This window comes from Pempheris klunzingeri, chromosome 3 (genome assembly GCF_042242105.1).
Source record: "Pempheris klunzingeri isolate RE-2024b chromosome 3, fPemKlu1.hap1, whole genome shotgun sequence".
Lineage (NCBI taxonomy): Eukaryota > Metazoa > Chordata > Actinopteri > Acropomatiformes > Pempheridae > Pempheris > Pempheris klunzingeri.
Window position 1 is genome coordinate 5971741 of NC_092014.1, and position 18202 is coordinate 5989942.

Sequence of the window (18202 nt, forward strand, 5' to 3'; positions counted from 1 at the left end):
CGTGCATGAAACAAAAAAACGTATTTGCATTATGCTTTCCACATTGTCTTGTTGTAATTTTCTGACAACATACTGTTGCCTGTCAACATAATACTTTTCATCAGTCGACTATTAAATCTTAAAGTCACAGCCACGATAAAAACAAAAGGTGCTCAATGTAATAGGTCACTAATTTCAAGTTTACATCTCTGTGAACTTACTGTATTGCAAATTGAGGGCTGCTAGAAAACACTGGATGTGTGCAACGAAGGAAATCAATCTTCAAAAAAAAAAAGGTTTGCTCTATTACATATTGCATGGAACTTAGTGAATGAGCTGAGCCCAAGTGATTCCCATGAGAAATCAGTGGCGACACGAGATGATAGAGAATGACTGACAGATAGACAGACAGACAGACAGACAGACAACTGCTGATTTCTGATTGACAAAATGGACATTCTCATCTTCAGGGAGCCTAAAAAAAGACTTAAAATGAAACACTTTAGGGGGAAAAATAACTTTTATTGTTTGTTCACACAAAGTAGACAAAACGTCATTTAGAGGGGTCCCAATCCAAAAAGATCAGGAATCACTGAGTTAGGCCATACACAAGAATAAGGAAGGGTAACACCTACATTTAAAGGATAATTCCAGTTATTCCAATGCCTTTAAGGTCCCACATTATGCAAAATGCACTTTTTGATTTCTTCTCAACATAAATATGTGTTTCCGGTGTGCATATGGTATTTAGATTTGGCTTCCTTTATTATGTCACAAGGGGATCTGTTGATCCTGTGACCCCCCTCTGGTTCTTCAGCAGGCTGAAGTCCCCGCTCACTGAATACCTTCTGAATCCACCTTACTGTCCGCTATTCATTTTTTCTGTGTAACACCAGCTGCCGGTAACATGAAGATGTTGAGGGCCAAAGCAAAGCTTACAAACTGTTCTGTTTTTCTAAAACGGAACATGCTGTAAGAGGCTAAATACAACTACAACAGCCACGTCTGGCAGGAGAGACGTGTTTTTTGCCATGTAAACCTGTTCTAGTAGGACCTCCAATGACAAGCACAAGCTTTAAAGGGACCTTTAAACATCAAGGCCCTTGGAAGCACTGCTGTGTTTGTGTGTGCACAACGTCTGATAAATTGCCTAGAGTGGTTTTATTTGATGAGACTCAGTCTGTAGGCTACAAGTTTGAGAATCTAAAACAAACCTGTTATCAATTATGATAATGTTGCACTCATTAACATAACTGCTGAGAAACGGGAACATGGCTACGATGCTTTAACGAAGACCGATGGGGCAGGAAACCCAAGCAGTCAATAGAAGGCAACAGTTACATCAGATCAAGTAAACTGCTTGATATGGAGGTCAAACTGAAAGCTGATTTCAGTATCTGGGCAGTCAGTGTTTAATTCTATGGTTCACTTTGGTCTCTTCTCTAAATAAGTTTGATCAGTTATGTAGAATCTTCTTTTCAGCAGTCTGGGTGCATATCTAGATCACAGCTATTTACTTGCCGTGTACAAAGTTATTAATACAAGCGAGAAATGATGACCAAAAGCAAAACCCGGAGCCAGGTCGCCATAAATAGGTATAACCCAATTAAAAGATGAGCGTCAGCTTCAATCCCCAATACAATTCCAGGTAAATGTCAAGTGTTGGACTGAACTCAGGTGTGAAGAAAGGTTTGACTGCTGCCCCACCACACATTACTGTATGTACACATGAATGCTTTGTCACACTCTCTCTCATACACACACACACACACCTTTCTCAGTGAACACAGTACCATGCAATGCCTACCCTAGGGGGAACCCAAGGAAAAGAAACTCAGATCTGAACTAAAGCATGACAGCTGCTCCATCTCTCTCTGTCGGGATTTTAGCGAGGGAGTGAGCGGGAGACTGGAGGAAGAGGTGGGAGAAAGACTCTTCAGAGGAAACGGTACTGAGCTTCCTGTGAGAGTGGAAGCAGGCAGAGGGAGAGTTTAGTGAAGAAGGTATAGACAAGACAAAAGGGATGAGAGATGAAAGAAAGTAGTGACAGGTCCTCCCTCTCCTCTCTTTCTGTCCCATAAGCCTCTCTGGTTTCCTGCTGAGACTCGCCTCTGTAGTAGGGATGTCTCTTCTCAGCAGGTCTCCCTTATCAATATTTCTCTGTGGTGAAAACAAAAAAAAAAGCTGGAGGAAGAAGTTGAAATGCCATTCCTATACTTTTTAATAAATCGAACATGCATGAAAATTGCTTTTAAAGATTTAGTGCTGCCTTGAAATGATTTCTGCCGTCTATTTCAAATCTGTTTATTGCTTAATAAGGAATGGTGTGCCTTTGTATGTGAAATCTGATGCGTGCTGCTGAGTTATAAAGTCAGATTTGGCATTTTCAACTCCGCTCTACCACTTCATTTATAGTTAATGAGATATCAGGGGGTGTGCTAATTGTTTTCGACTGAGAGATGATGGGCTGATGAAATAAAGATAAAGGAATGAATAAAAGAGTGGAAAGAAGCGGGAATAGCAGAGAAGATGAGGGGCAGGAAGGAAATCGAGGTTGAACAGGTTGTGAAAGACAGAAATGGAAATAACGTGGATGAAAGCTGAGTGCAGACGGTCTATTCTATCTCTGCAGGCAGAGCTCACACATTACAGCCATAGAAATATATCAGGAGGATTGACAGACAGTTGCTTCTCCTGCTGTTGTCTATACGTGTTTCAGGATTGTAAGATCACACTAAAGACATGGCATTTACTTCCAAGCCATTGTGAAACTAACATTTATCTTCATTAAGTATAGAAAACACCTGTTTTTTCTCCTTTTATTGTATTACTTGTGTCAGTTAAGTCTCACTGGTGAAACGGAGCCAACTATGGGTTACATAACTGCAAGCAAAGCCTTTAAAAATTGAACGACAGTTTACACACCGCTTCTTCTTTCGCCTGTAGCGAGTGGCTATTGTGTAAGCACAGGAAAGCATGGAGGAGTCCTATAGGTCTGACTGGGGGGACAGATGAATAAAAATAAAGAGAAGAATTCAGACTGCTTCCCCCACAGAGACACTGGACGGGTTCAGGAGTTCCTTAAAGCGTTCCTTCCACCATCCAACAATATCTCTCGAGGAGGTCAGCCAGGCAGTCTTCTCTGCTGAGAGCTGCCTGGGCGAGACAATGTCTCTCCTGCCTGTGCAGACTGACAGTTTGTCAGATAAGTCCCATCTCATGACCTCCTCAAACTCTTCCCACGTGTGAGTTATTGCCTCTGCAACCACAGCGGCCTCTGTTTTTCTGGCCTCCTGATACTTGTATGATAACTTCGTTCGCCTCTGGTGTCTAGCAGTGTGTTATCGAGTTGCCACCATTATTGTGGCCTGAGCTTAACCTGCAAGCAACTTTCACACTGGCCAAATCCAGAAAAAAAAGAAGAGTTCAGCCCCTATCTAGAACAGGTGCTATGCATAGAGGCGATCTTTATTATGTCTAGTTGGTAATGCTCTATGTTCCACAAGCTTCCACAGTGGTCACAGAGACTGATATTTCACTTTCCAAGAAGCTGTTTTTGTTGATACGAGTCAGCATAGGAAGGTGCCTGCCACCCGATTGGACTCAAACACTTGTACAGCCTTGTGTGTAGCTGCCCCATGTTACTTGTTCAGGTTGAGGATGAACAAGCCAGTGGGTACGAGTCAAGCCACTTGACACCTGCTTACAAGCTCAGCTCCCCGTGAACGAGTCTGGAATCACACCGAGTGGGCGTTTAGACAGAAAATAGCCCTGCATTAATAAAATGCTGCATTTACAGGAGGCATGCTCTGGTGAGACAATGAAATATGACACTGGTGGTCCAGTTGGAGTAATAGAGCCATAAATCTGAAGATTTATGAGATGCTAAACCACTAAGCAGTGGTTTATAATATGATGATTTGACTACTATGGAAAGCTTTTGCAGCTGCAATCATTTTGTCACAATGATGCGGTAAACATTAGAAACAGCATTCTGATTACAAATTCATCTAGAAGGAATGTAAACTTGCTTGTGTCTGATTGACCAAAGCAGCATTGCAAAAGTTGAGAAGAAGTTTGATAAGTTTTAACTCTTTTCCCTGGAAACCCTACATTTTCTTTTTTGCAGAAGCTCTCTGCATCGTTTAAATGAACAAGGGGCCGAGCTATTTTGCACTGCGCTACGGTCAGGATGAAGACTGTCTGAATGAGGCCCACTGGTACAGGCCAGGCAACCAGATGGTCCCTGCTGCAAGCTCCCCTTCCAGGATTCTCATCCTAGGAGTCCCTGTTGACGTTGCTCTTTCTTTCCATAGAGATGTTTGAATCACACTTGGTTCAGCTGCTCACTGCGACTAATGGCCTTTGGAGAGCTTACTAGAGCAGTTACACCAAACAGCACAGCACCCATAGTCAAAGGGGCTCGCAACAACAAAGCGGTGAGAACTTCCAGTTTGTCACAGCCTTTGGATATGGTCTTGTGTAGATGAGATATTAATTAAATGTTGCTGCAAAGTTAAGAGTCTTTCAAGTCAAGTTGAATTTTCAGCAGTCACATTAGTTTATTAATTACATTTCAAACTTAAAACAATAAGAGGGTACAGTAATTTTATTGGATGTGAATTTTCATGATAAAGCCACAATATGACACACAGTACACACAGTATACACAGTGCTATAGAATATTGTTTGCTACTGAATTCATGGCATAGCTTATATGTAACCGTCTAAAATATTACCTCTAGGTGAGAGCTATCGGGTGTGCAGAAGATGTGCTGTGTTGTGAAAATGGATGAGTGTGAAAAAAACACGGACAGTATGTGGTTTGTACCGTGCAGGGGAATATGTTTTTCTCATGAGACATATGGCCGCACCAGCTGGAGCTCTTATATTGTTGCTATGATAAGTGGCTTTACTCTCAGTTCACTTCCTTTTGTTTCTCAGCTTTATTGGATTGCTCCCTTGCTTCCTCTTCACCCCGTGCATGTTTCTGCCATTTCTCTTTATTGCTGCCAAGACATTTTCCCCTCGTCTTATCTCGTGCCCGTACCCTTGCCAACAAACGGAGGCACAATAGTTAACTAAACTCGTAAAAGGAAGAAATCATAGTTCATCAAAATCAAATTCATATCCAAAGACTGTTTCTTGTGTCACAAAGGTTACAAAAGGCAGCAAAAATGCAATTTTTGTGAGTTTCAACAAACATCCCTAGGGATCTGTGATTTTTTGTTTACTGTTTGATTTGCGACTGTACAGGAGTTGCCTTTTGAAAAGATAGCAAACATCCTTTTTCTTATTCATGAGTTTTCCCTATTTATAATTCAAAAAAATGACAGCACATTTCCTTCTCACATGGTTTGGTGTGACAATTGTTTGTTCAGTTTTCTCCATTTTGTGGAAATGAAGAAAACAATTGAGTGGCTTAAAGGGGGCAACAAGGCATGCAATAGATCTAGGTGAACGTTTGCCAACTCTACCCGTCTGAGTAAGCTGTTATGCATGTTGCACAGATTGTGAACTCAGAATTTGGTGAGATTACAGATCACAGTCAAACCATTGTTTGACTTGTGAGGGTTCGCTTTCATCTCTGTATTTTCCACAAAAAAATTTCACCTCCTCCCTTGTCGCCTCTGCTAAAGGAAAGGACCAAAAGAGACAAGTGCCAGAAACTTTAATTTAGAGTTTATCTTCAATTCAAGTTCACGATTAATAAAAAACATGCATGGCACAAATTTTAATATATTTGCAGATATGAATGAGAAAAGGGAAATAAATCATAGAATCCACAGATCCTGTATGGGAATTAATTCATTTAACACTGTTTTGATTGGCTTGGGCCTGTTATACACACACAATGTCTGTCTAAAACCTTGGTTATAATGCCCCAAAAGAGATGGCACAAAAGGCAGAATAAAAAGAGTCAACAAAGACTAAGTTAAGTCTTTGGTTATTAAGGTAAAGACCATGCAAAGCACATCTATTGTGGATCCAGACAACCACACAAATGTTTCTTTTGTTCCACACAGTGTGTGGTACATTGGATGTGAAGTGTAGTCCCTACTCCTACTATGAGAAAAACGCACAAAACTATCAGTGGTTTTTTTGTGCGTCACTGTCATGAAAACTTGTTCTGTTAAGAAAAATGTACTTCTCAAAATTTCATTGATGAAATATTCAGCTTACAAATACAATACCAAGTTGCTTTCCTAGCCGGTTGAATGCAAGTCAGAAGATTCCCATCAAACAAGGTGTTCATCCTCCACAACACAGCACTTATTGCAATATACAGCTGCAGGCACATTTGAAACACTGTGAATATCGTAGAAAAGAAGAAATTAAAATTAAAACTAATGCCTAATATTAGATGTTTACAGCCCTGTGTTTGAGATGGTGTCAGATTACTTCAGATTGTTGTTTGGCGGCTGAAGAGGTCGAGGGTCACAGCAGAGAGGAATGCTGGGATGCTCTTCTGGTGATGCAGATGAAGGGACACCATCTCTCCCAGAGTTTTGGAGAACTCTGTCTCCATGAGCTGCATGCTTCCATTGGACCCCTGGAAACACACACACACAGAGAAACGCATAGGTACATCAAAAGACAATAAACAATATCAAACAATAAGACCTGTGTTTTTCACTGCATCCATCTCAAGAGAAAAACTTTCAAAGTGAAGCAAGAACACTTCAAGTTGTTATTGTCTACAGGGGATTGTCAAGTGTGTATATGAGTGTGTATGTATGCATTCACAGCAGGGTGAAGGTGTCTAAATCTGTGTGGATTAATTAAAAGGAATGAGGAGCAGCTTGGGGCGATGGAGTGAAGGAGAAAGGGATGAGGAGAGAAACGAGGGATAAAGTAATTAAAGCATTGCAGGGAGGGAGGAAGGTATCAAGGAGCAGAGTCCCATGACATGCTGGGAAGATATCGAGACGTCTAAGACATGTCCTGTGTCGATGTGTGTAAGTGACACAGATCTTTATGAGGTATCATGAGAGGACTTATAAAGCGAATGGCACAGAGAAAATTATATAAGACAAAATGAATGAATGGGAGAAGCTTAACAGAAAAAGGTTTTAATACGGCACAACATTATTTCCCACATGGATACTTTTCACTGCAATTCCAACTCAGTAAGTGTTCCTCCACCAGGTGTGGTTTGCAGCTAACCATCTTTGAAAATACATGATTTCAAGAAAAGATCCCTGCTGAACTCAGCATTACTGAAAACTGAACAGACTTTGGCAACAGGACATTGAAAAGTAGTGTAGCTGATGCAAAGGAGCAATAGGAGAAAGACCAATTAGTGTGCTGTGCAACAGGCTGAGGTGAACTTAGCTGTTCACTTTTGTGTGAAGAGCCACAAATCTCTGATGGGTGAGAGGAGAGGATAACTGAACTAATGACATTTGCTAGCTGACTGCAAAATGCTGAATGCAGTATGGAGAAAGCTTGAGAGACACTGACAGAATGACTTGCTTTTCTGATGTTGGTCGTTGGCAGAATGAACAAGTCACACAGACATTAGCTTATAGCCAAAGCAGATGATGACAAGCTGGAAAGCTGCTAAGCTGAGTTTTAATGGTTGATTGATTTTTAGCAAAGAAAGTGTTGTGCTCATCTTCTCTTCAAAAGGCTTTATCTGATTCATCTGGTAGAATTTCTATTAAATAACAGCTTAGTCGAGTAAAGTCTTTTTACAGAGTAATTCAACACTGAATCCACTTTAAAAAATTATATGTACAGCCACTTTATAATTTGTATCAATTGATTATACTTCCAGGTTTATTGCAACAGCAGTTCGTCCTTCCTTCTTTGCCTTTTTCTGCAATATAGATTTCAAGACAGATCTGTGATGCCGGCTTTTTTTCCCCATTTCCAAAGAATATGGCAGCATCACATTCACCGCCACCACTATACATCGACTTTCAGAGGTGTAGAGACTTTGTCTGGGGAGCTGCAGGGTTGAATAGAAGTTCCTTTTTAATAACATTCATTTTCTTCAAACTTGGCAATTGGCTTTTTTGATAGCACACAGTCAAAAGGCTGGAGACAGGAAATTAGGGAGAGAGGGAGGATGACATGCAACAACGGTCTCCAGCCGGATTTGTTGCGGCTATGCAGTAAGCGTCTTAGATTACCGGGCTAGCGTGACACCAGACCATAGTGGTATTTTCAAGATTAAATGTGTACTCCTGTCTTTAATTGGGACATTATCAAAAAGTTATCAAACATAAAAAAATGTCTTTACTTAAAAAATGGGGTTGCTTCCTCTGGGTTACGTGCTATGTGTGGATAGATAGTGAGGTGCTGAAATTCACTCCAAGTCCCATGATTCAATAATGTGCTTCCTAAGTTTAAGTATGACTATTGACTTTTTTAATACATCTCTTGACATATCTCAAAAAAATATGCGTATGTCTTAAATGGAGGCTAACATAACACATTCAACACACGCAACCATCTCACGCAGACACATTATGTTGATTTACATCCTGCCCACAAAAAACACTTGTTTCCAATTAGCAAGCAGGTGTAAAACATTCTATATGAGGGCATCTCACAACAATACGGTTCTAGTCGCCTCTACAAGCATTTCTCTGTACATGTGGTGATTTCATTTCACACAGGTCTGGGCACTGCAGTGAGGCAAACAGAAGGCTTTTCTGATCACAACAGCTTTCTCATGACTGCTGTCCTTCGCTCTATGGCTTTATTTTCCTGACAGTCCCTGGTGTTTTCTTTCCCTGTGCGGCTGTCTGAAAGCTATGCTATATCCTCAGGCTGCTACTCTCATCACAGGGGCACACACAAACACGTGTGTGCACACGGCCCTAGAAACTGCTGGGGCTCTGGGAACATGGAACACATACATCAAAGAAAAACACTGCGAGCAGTTACCATGGAGATCTCAGTGTCTAAAACACCTTCTGCGGAAGTTTGTTGTAAGAACAGACTTTGTGTATGAGTGGGTGGGTGTGTGTGAGACACAGTGGACAAGTGCATGGTGGCCTATGGGAGCTCAGGATGCTAAGGACTCCCACAGTGAGTCACACTAAGAGAAACACTGGTGTTCTCACATAAACCCAGACACACAGATGGATGAGCAAAGGTACAGTACAGATCTATACATGGTACAGTACAGATCTATACATGTTACAGACACAAATCTGAAGTGGCTGTGCTGTAGGTGTGAGATGTAGAAACAGTGTTAGTGTAACACTAGGGTGTAAGCAGAAGAGGGGGAATCCATTAATGCCAGCAGACTCATCAGTTCATACTGCCAACTCAGCTCAACTTCACAATTAAAATCACTGAAGGCATTCCAGGTAAATTAAAATGAGGAGTCAGTGCCTCAAAATTATTTATCTGCACTTAATTAGTTGTTGGTGCATCAAAAGCAAGTAACCTGACTGGGGCCGTTCATATATGAAACTATTGCTGCAGGGCTGCAAGCTTTGTCAAAGTTTGAGGAAAGTTAGGCAGCTTTAGGTTACATTTTTCTGTTCCTTTCCTCTCGGGGTCTACAGCCAAGCTAGCAAAGCTGGACTTGTGCACAGTGGTGCTTTGAGCTAAATGCTAACATCAGCAAGCTAACATGCTCACACTGACTACGCCATGGCACTATTGCTGTGACCGTGATACTATTTGCTTGATAGAACTTAATACAACGTTTGGCCGAGGTCACAGTTATTAGGATTCACCTTCTGCGAATCACGGGTGTTTGTACTGAGTGTCCTGACAATCTGTCCAGCACTTCACCTTTTAACCTGGATGAAAGTGGTGTGCTGACTGACAGACACTGCTGTCCCTGGAGCAATGACACCAGTGTGGCCACCAACACGCATTAAGTGTTACAAAAACAGCAAAAAGGTAGCTGTGTGCACAAACACCCTCACACTGGAAACACAGCTTTCTTTTAACCAAGGCTAGTCTTCGTCAAGTGAAAGTGGGTGAGGGCAACATACAGTATTATCAGTATACACAACAACAGCATAACCGCTTAATCATTTGGTGACACTTGATGGGCAAAGGCTTCACACAATTCCCCTCAGTTCCACTCATAATATTGAAGTACATCAATACTATACAAGGAAAGCTGCAGTCCAGCTCAAGTTCTAATGACTGCATCAAAAATTAATTATCACAACCTTTTTACTGGAATGACAAGTTTCTAGCGAGAGGAAAACTATGTCCTGATGTGAAAATGCTGGAAAGCCGCTATTCATCACATTCAGAGGCACCATAACTGTTTATATAAGAGTTATTGGCTCGTTAACTAACTGGCTATCTCAGCTTCTTGTATAGAAGGAAAATTCCACTTTAACATACTGTATATTAACATATTGTTGTATAGTATGTAAATAATAAAAACAGCTGCTGATAGTTTTACATTGCAGGGTTAAGTATCCAACAAAGACAATTGTCGTGCCAGGTACAAATGTTTCTCCCCCCTCACCCATAGGAAGAAAATACAACTACACCTCTGAAGAACAACAAAGTGGACCTAGAAATACTACATTCCTCACCACCAGCTTATTTTCTAAGCCAATACATCACAGGTAAATGTGCTGTGTTTCTGTTCTCTAATGTGCTAATTTATTTTTGGATAATCTTTCATAAATCAGAGTTGATTGTGCTGAAAACAACCTGTTCCTCTGGAAGAAGTGCTTACCTGATTTAATGAATGAATTAATGAAATTAGCATGCTCGGTCTGGTAATGTTTCATACAGGGCCCGTACCTGGCTGCCCAAATTACTGCAAATTTAGCTGTACTTGGCTTATCTGCCTAATGAAGTAGCTGGCACAAATTTTATGTGATTCTGTTCACGTATGGTGAAACATCTTGCACTTGAGTACAAATGGAGCAGTTGAGTCATTTGTTTGTTACCACCGTGAAGGCCAGACTTACTAACCCATTAATAATTTTCGATTAAAATTAAACATCCTGTATTATATGAGGGTTCTTCCAAAAAGTGCAGTCACATGAAAAGAGTCTTTTGATGGTTAGATGCAGATTTTTAACAAATGCAACCCAGAGGGCCACACATTCAGCAGCACTTTTTTTTAGATTCATTCTCACGTTTCTCTTTCCTTATGCAGAGAGCATTTCAAAAGAAGTAAACAAAAGGTCTGGAGAGTATTTTTTTTGTCTTTAAATCAGCTTTATTCAAATACTGACCTTATCAATGCTAATTTGCATATTCACACTTCCCTAAAAAGTGTTTTAAACAATATCTGACCTTTATGAAAACAAGATTCTTTTTTGTTTGAAAACAACCCTCATTCAGGAGGAGGAGAAAAAAATTCAATGTGAGCTTCAGATAAATATCAGTACCACAGGTCCCCTCTACAGGGTGAGGCTGACTTCATCCAACATAAAAACAGACAGAGACGGAAGAAAACTTCTATTTGTTTCCACAAGATCAGGGGTAGGAGTCTAACAACAAACTTGCACGAACAGTCTAAGAAGGACAGACCTCAATAATGGAGAGGAGGAGTGCTATCCCATTCATCCCCTCTTTTCATTTGTCTATCCAATTAAAGGAAATCAATACTTCCTGGCTTGAGATGCAGGGCGGGTCTTTATAGTGACCTCATCCAACCGAGGAGCTGCATGCTGCCTGAATGACAATCATGATCCTCTCCCAAATCAGACAGGGTCAGAGTGAAGGTGCACACCCACGCCCTTTAACAGTTAAATAGAAACACATGAAAGACCCCACTCCCAAAATAAATGAATGAATAAATAAAGTTGGAAGTTTGAAACAGACGATTGGCTGACTATTGGGTGATTCTGTTAACAGGTGCAAACTCAAATTAAGGATAAATCTGGTTTGTCACTGTCAATGAATGACCAAAATTAACAATGAATCAGTAACGTGTATTACCTCCATGCCAGTGTCTAATACAGCTTATTCCTCTGTGTTATTGACCTATATCTTTCTCCAAAAACTATTAATCTATTTGTGCCTGTGACTGAAAGTGTAATTTCCTTTGGTGAAGAGTTCTCTGGGCCTGTGTCTGTGTGTGTGAGAGAGAGAGAGATTCCTGGATGTATTTGAGAGTCAGTTGTTATCTCAAAAAAGCTAGATATGAGATTTAACAGAAGCAAACCAATATACCTCCTGAAAAAGCATTGGAACCCATTGAAACTAATGGAGAACCACTCTTCAAACAAATGTTTACCCCTGCTAAATGGCTACAACTAGTTCTTTGCAACTTTTATTTATATGTATTGTATAGACAGGAGCTGAACCGTGTGTGCACTTGTCTGTGAAGATTCTCAGTCATCCAGGTCATAGTTATTCCTGAGGAGCTGAGCAAAAGTCAACTGGACTTGTTGAAGGTACTTGAAGACGTTTCGTTTCATCCAAGTTCTGAAGCTTCTTGGATGGGCTTCAGAACTGAAGAGGCCTCTTGGATGGCAGGCGAAACGTCTTCAAGTACCTTCAAAAAGTCCAGTTGACTTTTGCTCAACTCCTCAGGAATAACATGTGTGCACTTAAAATAATAATAAAATTCTTCTTTTTTTATTAGCTTGTTTTTTATGTGATTTTCCATGTGATCTAAACATGTCAAAAATATACTGATAGATACTAGACAGACTGTAGACCAATCAGAACAAATGTTGTGGCACTTCTCCTTATCATACTAAATACAGTGTCTGGGGACAAATGGGTTAAAAACACATCAGTGAGCCATATCGCTGAAATGGGTGACAAGTTAATAGTTTTTCTTGTGTGGCATAATGGGACTACAAATTGCATTTCATTGTGCAACCCTGTGTTGTAGAATGACAAATAAATGAGCCTCGTATCTTGTTATTTCATTACCATTAACATGGGCATTGCGGTTTATTTTGAGTCAGTTCCACATAACACCATCCTGCTGTTTTAAATACATGCACCAAATCTGCTGCTGAAAATAGGCCCTTACATATGCAGCAGTTTCGGGAAATCATTTAGCCTGTCTTAAAAAATGACAGAATATATTTGTGAGTCTTTTCTTTTAAGATTTATGATTTCAGTATCTACCAATGGGTTTGAGGCTGAACGCCACAGACAAGCCAATAAAGTAGTCTGTACTAAGCTGAAGATCAACAAGTGATTCTTACCAGAATCTGTCATGCTTACTTTTTGTTACACTGGTTTTAAACTAAGAGCAGGGCAGATGTGATATGTCTTTACCGTCCAGTTTGAAAAGTGGCACGTCGAAGCACAGTGCCTTTATGTGCATGGTCCAATGAGTTTACATTGATTACATCACAAAAAACACCAGACTGATGCAAAACAACCACACACACTTCAGCACAAATCGGACTGGCTGGTTATTTCTCAACTCTCAATTCAATTAAAAACTGACTCTCCTTCCTTTTCCATCAGTCCAAGCTCTCTCTCTCTCTCTCTCTCTCACCCCAGTCTGCCGCCCTCTGCTCATCCCAAATCACACGGTTAGCAGCAGCACCAGTGGCCCTCTGTCAAATTTGTCTGGCTAAAGTGGTGTTTAATTCTTAATTCTTAATATACATTTTTAATTGTGATACATAATTGTAGCTATAATTGTTTTCATTTAATTGAATTTCTTTTATCAGCAGTGAGTTAACAGGTTTTTTGTTTTTTTTTCTTAAATCCATAATTCTCACCAAATCACCACAGGTGAAATGTTGTCAACTGATTCCATCATGTTAATGATTTTAATCAACTATTGCTTCATTCACAATTTTGGTTACTGATTAAATCTGATTGAATGCAACTGCACTCATCACTTCAGTATAACAAACTGAACAAACTTTTACTGCTCACAGTGTCACCTACAGAAAATATGACACCTCCTCCAAGATAAATACAACTTTAAAAGTAAAACTGTCTGCTTTTTTTTATTATACTCTTTCACTCTGAATGTCCCAGACAACAACTGTTATTTTTTTTTCCTACTCTCTGCATTCTCAGTTTCACTTGATGAGCAGTTTCTATTAGGTGTAACTGATTGGCAAGACAAGTAATATGACTGGCTCAAAAGATAATGATTAATCACCACTCCCCTTTCTATCACAATTCTCCCAGACTTTTACACCTTGATGAAAAGCTTAAAGACAGCTTCACTGCCCTTACAGACATGATATACTGCTTTGTGCTGATCTTTGAGACTGTACTGGTAAAAGAGAGGCCTCAGACTGTGTGTGCATGCGTGGAAGTGAAAGATGGCTCTATATCGAGGTGGTGACATACAGTTCACAGATCAGTTGACCTCCGCTCTCCGCTCTCCACCGCTAACGAGGGGACTTTTCTTCGCTCTTACCCTTTGCGTCTTGCTCTGTTTTCCTCATGCTGAATAAATCTCTCTTCCCTCTGCTGCATAGATCTCTCTCAAATTCAGTTTTATTCAACCCTCATTTACACCTTTGCCTCTTTTCAGACTTCACCTTCACATAAAGTATTCACACACACACACACACACACACCTGTCCCACTAACAGCAGTATCATCAACAATAAACAACTCCACTGCATAGCATTGCTGCTGATTGGTGGGGGTGAAAATACAGAAGGCAAATTAATTGAATAATCAAATATATGCAGATGAATAGCTTTCAATTTAAATGCAGATTTTGGCATTTTTCTGCATTCAGGAGGAGGATGTCAGTGAGAGAAAGATAGAGAAATGGAGAGAGATGGAGTAAAGCTCCCACCAAAAATAATTAAATCAGCAGCAATTCTATCCATATTTATGTTCTAATCAGCTTTTTGTTTAATGTTTTTAAAGTGTTGTTCATGTGTCTGAGCAATAAATAGCTAATGACTACATACGTCTAACAGAAGGCTATTTAGTGAGTGGCATGATAAACATCCTAACTGAAAGGCTGATCAGCCGGATCCCCACTAGCATACATGCATAAAACATGGCATTAGTTGCAGCTGTCAATACAAGACACTTTTTAACTTAACATGTGCCGAGATGTTTAAACAACTCTTTGTTGTTTTGTTTATTCTGGATTTTTATCTTTAAGTCTTCACCGTGACTTAAGCATTTTTTGAGCATTTCAAATCTACAGGAAATTCAGAATTTGTTCATTTGGAACTTAAAGAGGTGTTGTGGTGGTGAGCTTCCAAAAATACCATCAATAACTTCTTCCCTGCTGGCTTTTAGCCGCAATTATATCAGATTTTTGTCCTAGTTCAAATGTTTGGCTTTGAACAGTTGTGAATCATGTAGTCACAGAGAAGAAAACTATACAATACTGCTCTGCCCTGGGTGTCACCTTTGAAGCATGATTGACAGGTCATTAATCAGCTAGTTAGAGTTGAGAGAATGAGAGTGTGCTGACCTTTGTGTAGTATTAAACAAAGCTGGGACTATTACGGAAGAAACATGTCCATTGGGCTGGACTTTTCACCATTAAATTTCCAAGCAACGTTCAAAACAAAGAGAAAAAAAAAGGGTTTTTAAATGCAGTGTCAGCCAGAACTCAATATAAAATATTATATGCAGTATGCGTTTCAGATAGAACAAACCAAAGTGGGCTAAACAAGATTCAGGTGTTAGCTGAGCATCAGGTTGGCTTTTCTAAATGAACTGTGAAGTTGCAGCAATTCTGTTTGTTACTTGAACACATTTACTGTTACAGATGTAGTTGTAGGCAGATACAGTAATGCAGCTTGTCTGCATCGCTAAGCTACTGCATCCCTCTCTTTGTCATACAGACACAGTGAAGTACTGTCCAGACCTTGTTTGTTTTTTGCAGTTTGTTATTTATTGATTTAGTGTCTGGGACGCATAAATCTGTCTTATTTCTCAGATGGACTGGTACTTTAGTTATAAGGAACTATTTTAGTTCTTGAGTTTAGAGGAACTCTCCGCCTGGTTATGTGATGAGTTGGAAGTAGTAACTCTAGTGTTTTTGGTTATTAACTGTGTAATCTGAGATGCAGGTTAGGGCTCAAATTAATCATGTTTATATAAACACCGCAATTTGAGTGAAACGTACAAATCGCAAGAACCACAATTTTAATTACGACTTATATTAACAATGTCTTACTAAGACTACATAAGTGGCAGAATACTGAATAGACAACATTGAAAAAATAAATGATTAAATACATCATTTAGTAGTATGGCCAGTCCACAGAATTTAAGTCAAACAGCTATTGCATTCAGAGGGACAGTTTTCATGATAGCTGGTGACATGAAGATCACACATTCATTTTTTCCAGAACTTTATACCACCTCTACTCTATTCCTCCTTGTCAAAACATGCTGCCTACTTTACAATACGTGACTTGGTGGGTCAGAGATTTGAGTATGTTATGCTAGTAGAAGCTAATGTAGCTTTCAGCTGCTAGCCTCAAGCAGCTAAGACGAATGGCCGACAAGAGGCCTGTTAAAGCTCACATCTTTTCTCACTCCACACATCCACTATTTTTTTTCCACTGCTTTTTACAGCTTTTTCAATTATGCAACAGTACTCCTCGAAACCTTTGAAAAATATTCATCAATAAACTCAATTTACTCTTCAGGACACAGCCATGAGATACAATGGGATCTTGATACACAACCGTATCTTTTTTTCTAAATTCTAAACTCAAAGCACCGATAAAATCATAAGACTGACTGGGTAAAGTGGTTAACACCGAGTAACCCAGACAATATAAATGTGTGAACCGCTGCGAGTCAGAGCTGGAGAGTGAGCTTCTCCTGCTCAGGAATATTCATGACCTCAGGTGGACTCCAGTGTGGTTCTGATGTATCACGTTACCATGGAGACAGCAGACATATGTTCCGAACATCGAACAGAGGAGCTAGTGACGCCAACAAGCGGGCGCACACAAACGTGCAAGCACAGACACACACACACACACATATGTATATATGCGCACACACCCCGAGGGCAAGCAGGACAGGAAACTGTCAGGAGAAATCAGAGTCAACACTCTCCTCATTCTCTGGGATTCTAACTCCAAGATTTCTCTCTGAAGGTTTAAGTACATAGAGTCATATCCACTGAAAATTCAGTTAATTTATTCACTCTTGTATTCCCATCAGCCTTTGTGTTTACTGTTTATTAGTGCTTTGCTCATGTTTATCTTCATAGCTATCAGCGATACATCAGTGAGTGTTTTGTTACAGTCAGTGAGCAAAGTGAAATTCGGTCCCAGCAAGCCTTCTTTCTTTTCCCAAACACCCACTCATCTATCCGTTTTAGTTTCAGATTCATTTTATTGCTCTCAACTCTGTCTCATGCGCATTAACAGGAGTTCAGGCATGTGTACGCACACACTTTAGATGACTAGAGCCAACGTGTGATAGTAAGATCTTTTATGTCTTGTGTTTCGCTTTCTGTTTCTTATTATTTCAGTAATAATAACACCCATTTCATCCAAAAGTTCACAAACAATGGCTCAGCAAAGGAGAGAATGCTGTTTACAACTGCACTGGTCTTTAATCTGCATTGTGACCTTGTTTGATCACATTAAGCTAAAAATAGGTACACTACAGAACTACAGCAAGTAGGGTTGGGTACTGAACTTTCAAGGATCAAATTACGTCAGGATTACAGTGTACTGATTCACATTTAATCTGTTGGTGCCACATTTTGGTACCCGAGACTGCATCCGAGTGAGAGGGTAGGCTACAGTATATGTGAGAGAAAGAGAGAGAGCAAGACTACATCATCGTTGCAGCTCGTTCAAGTCCAACATAGTCGGGGGAATGGCGAGCCGAAATGCAATGCTCTTCTCAGTATACTGGGAGGTGTGTGCCCTGTTCAGACCTGCAGACCTGGCATGCTTTTTTCTTATCTGACCAAAAAGTGGGCAGCTGTAAGTACAGATGTGAATGCTCCCAAGATGCATTGAGATCCAATCAGTCAGGCAACATTCAGAGTAGGGCTGGGCCACATATGTCTGTGTATGTAACAGTGTGTATGCGGATGTGCGCTGTCCTATAGCCTCTTAATTGACTTTCTGAGCAGAAGGAACGCCAATATTAAGGGGATTTTAACTCACTATCGCAACTAACAGATGTCATGAAAATAATCTGCAGCATCTGCACCCTACTGTGCATTTAGGAATGTTTCTGGTGGAGCAGCATGTTCACCCGCTGAAGCCCATTAATCCTTAGTCACTTTTTCAAGGATCCGACGCACTGCATCTCCGTTCTCCCTATGCCTGCTCACCAAAACTTTGCTCTGCGCTCCGTAATTATACGTTATGGATATGATTTGGAT

General features: G+C 40.2%; 1 protein-coding gene across 3 annotated transcripts in view; it reads right to left on the minus strand.

Moving 5' to 3' along the window:
- Nucleotides 1–4591: 4591 nt before the first annotated feature.
- mad1l1 (mitotic arrest deficient 1 like 1) overlaps nt 4592–18202 on the minus strand; it is a 54747-nt gene continuing 41136 nt past the window's right edge. For all 3 annotated transcript variants that reach the window (XM_070828419.1, XM_070828422.1, XM_070828420.1), the window contains exon 18: nt 4592–6532. In XM_070828419.1, coding sequence (XP_070684520.1) covers nt 6383–6532 — 150 coding nt within the window. In that variant the 3' untranslated portion in view covers nt 4592–6382. The remainder of the gene's footprint in view (nt 6533–18202) is intronic.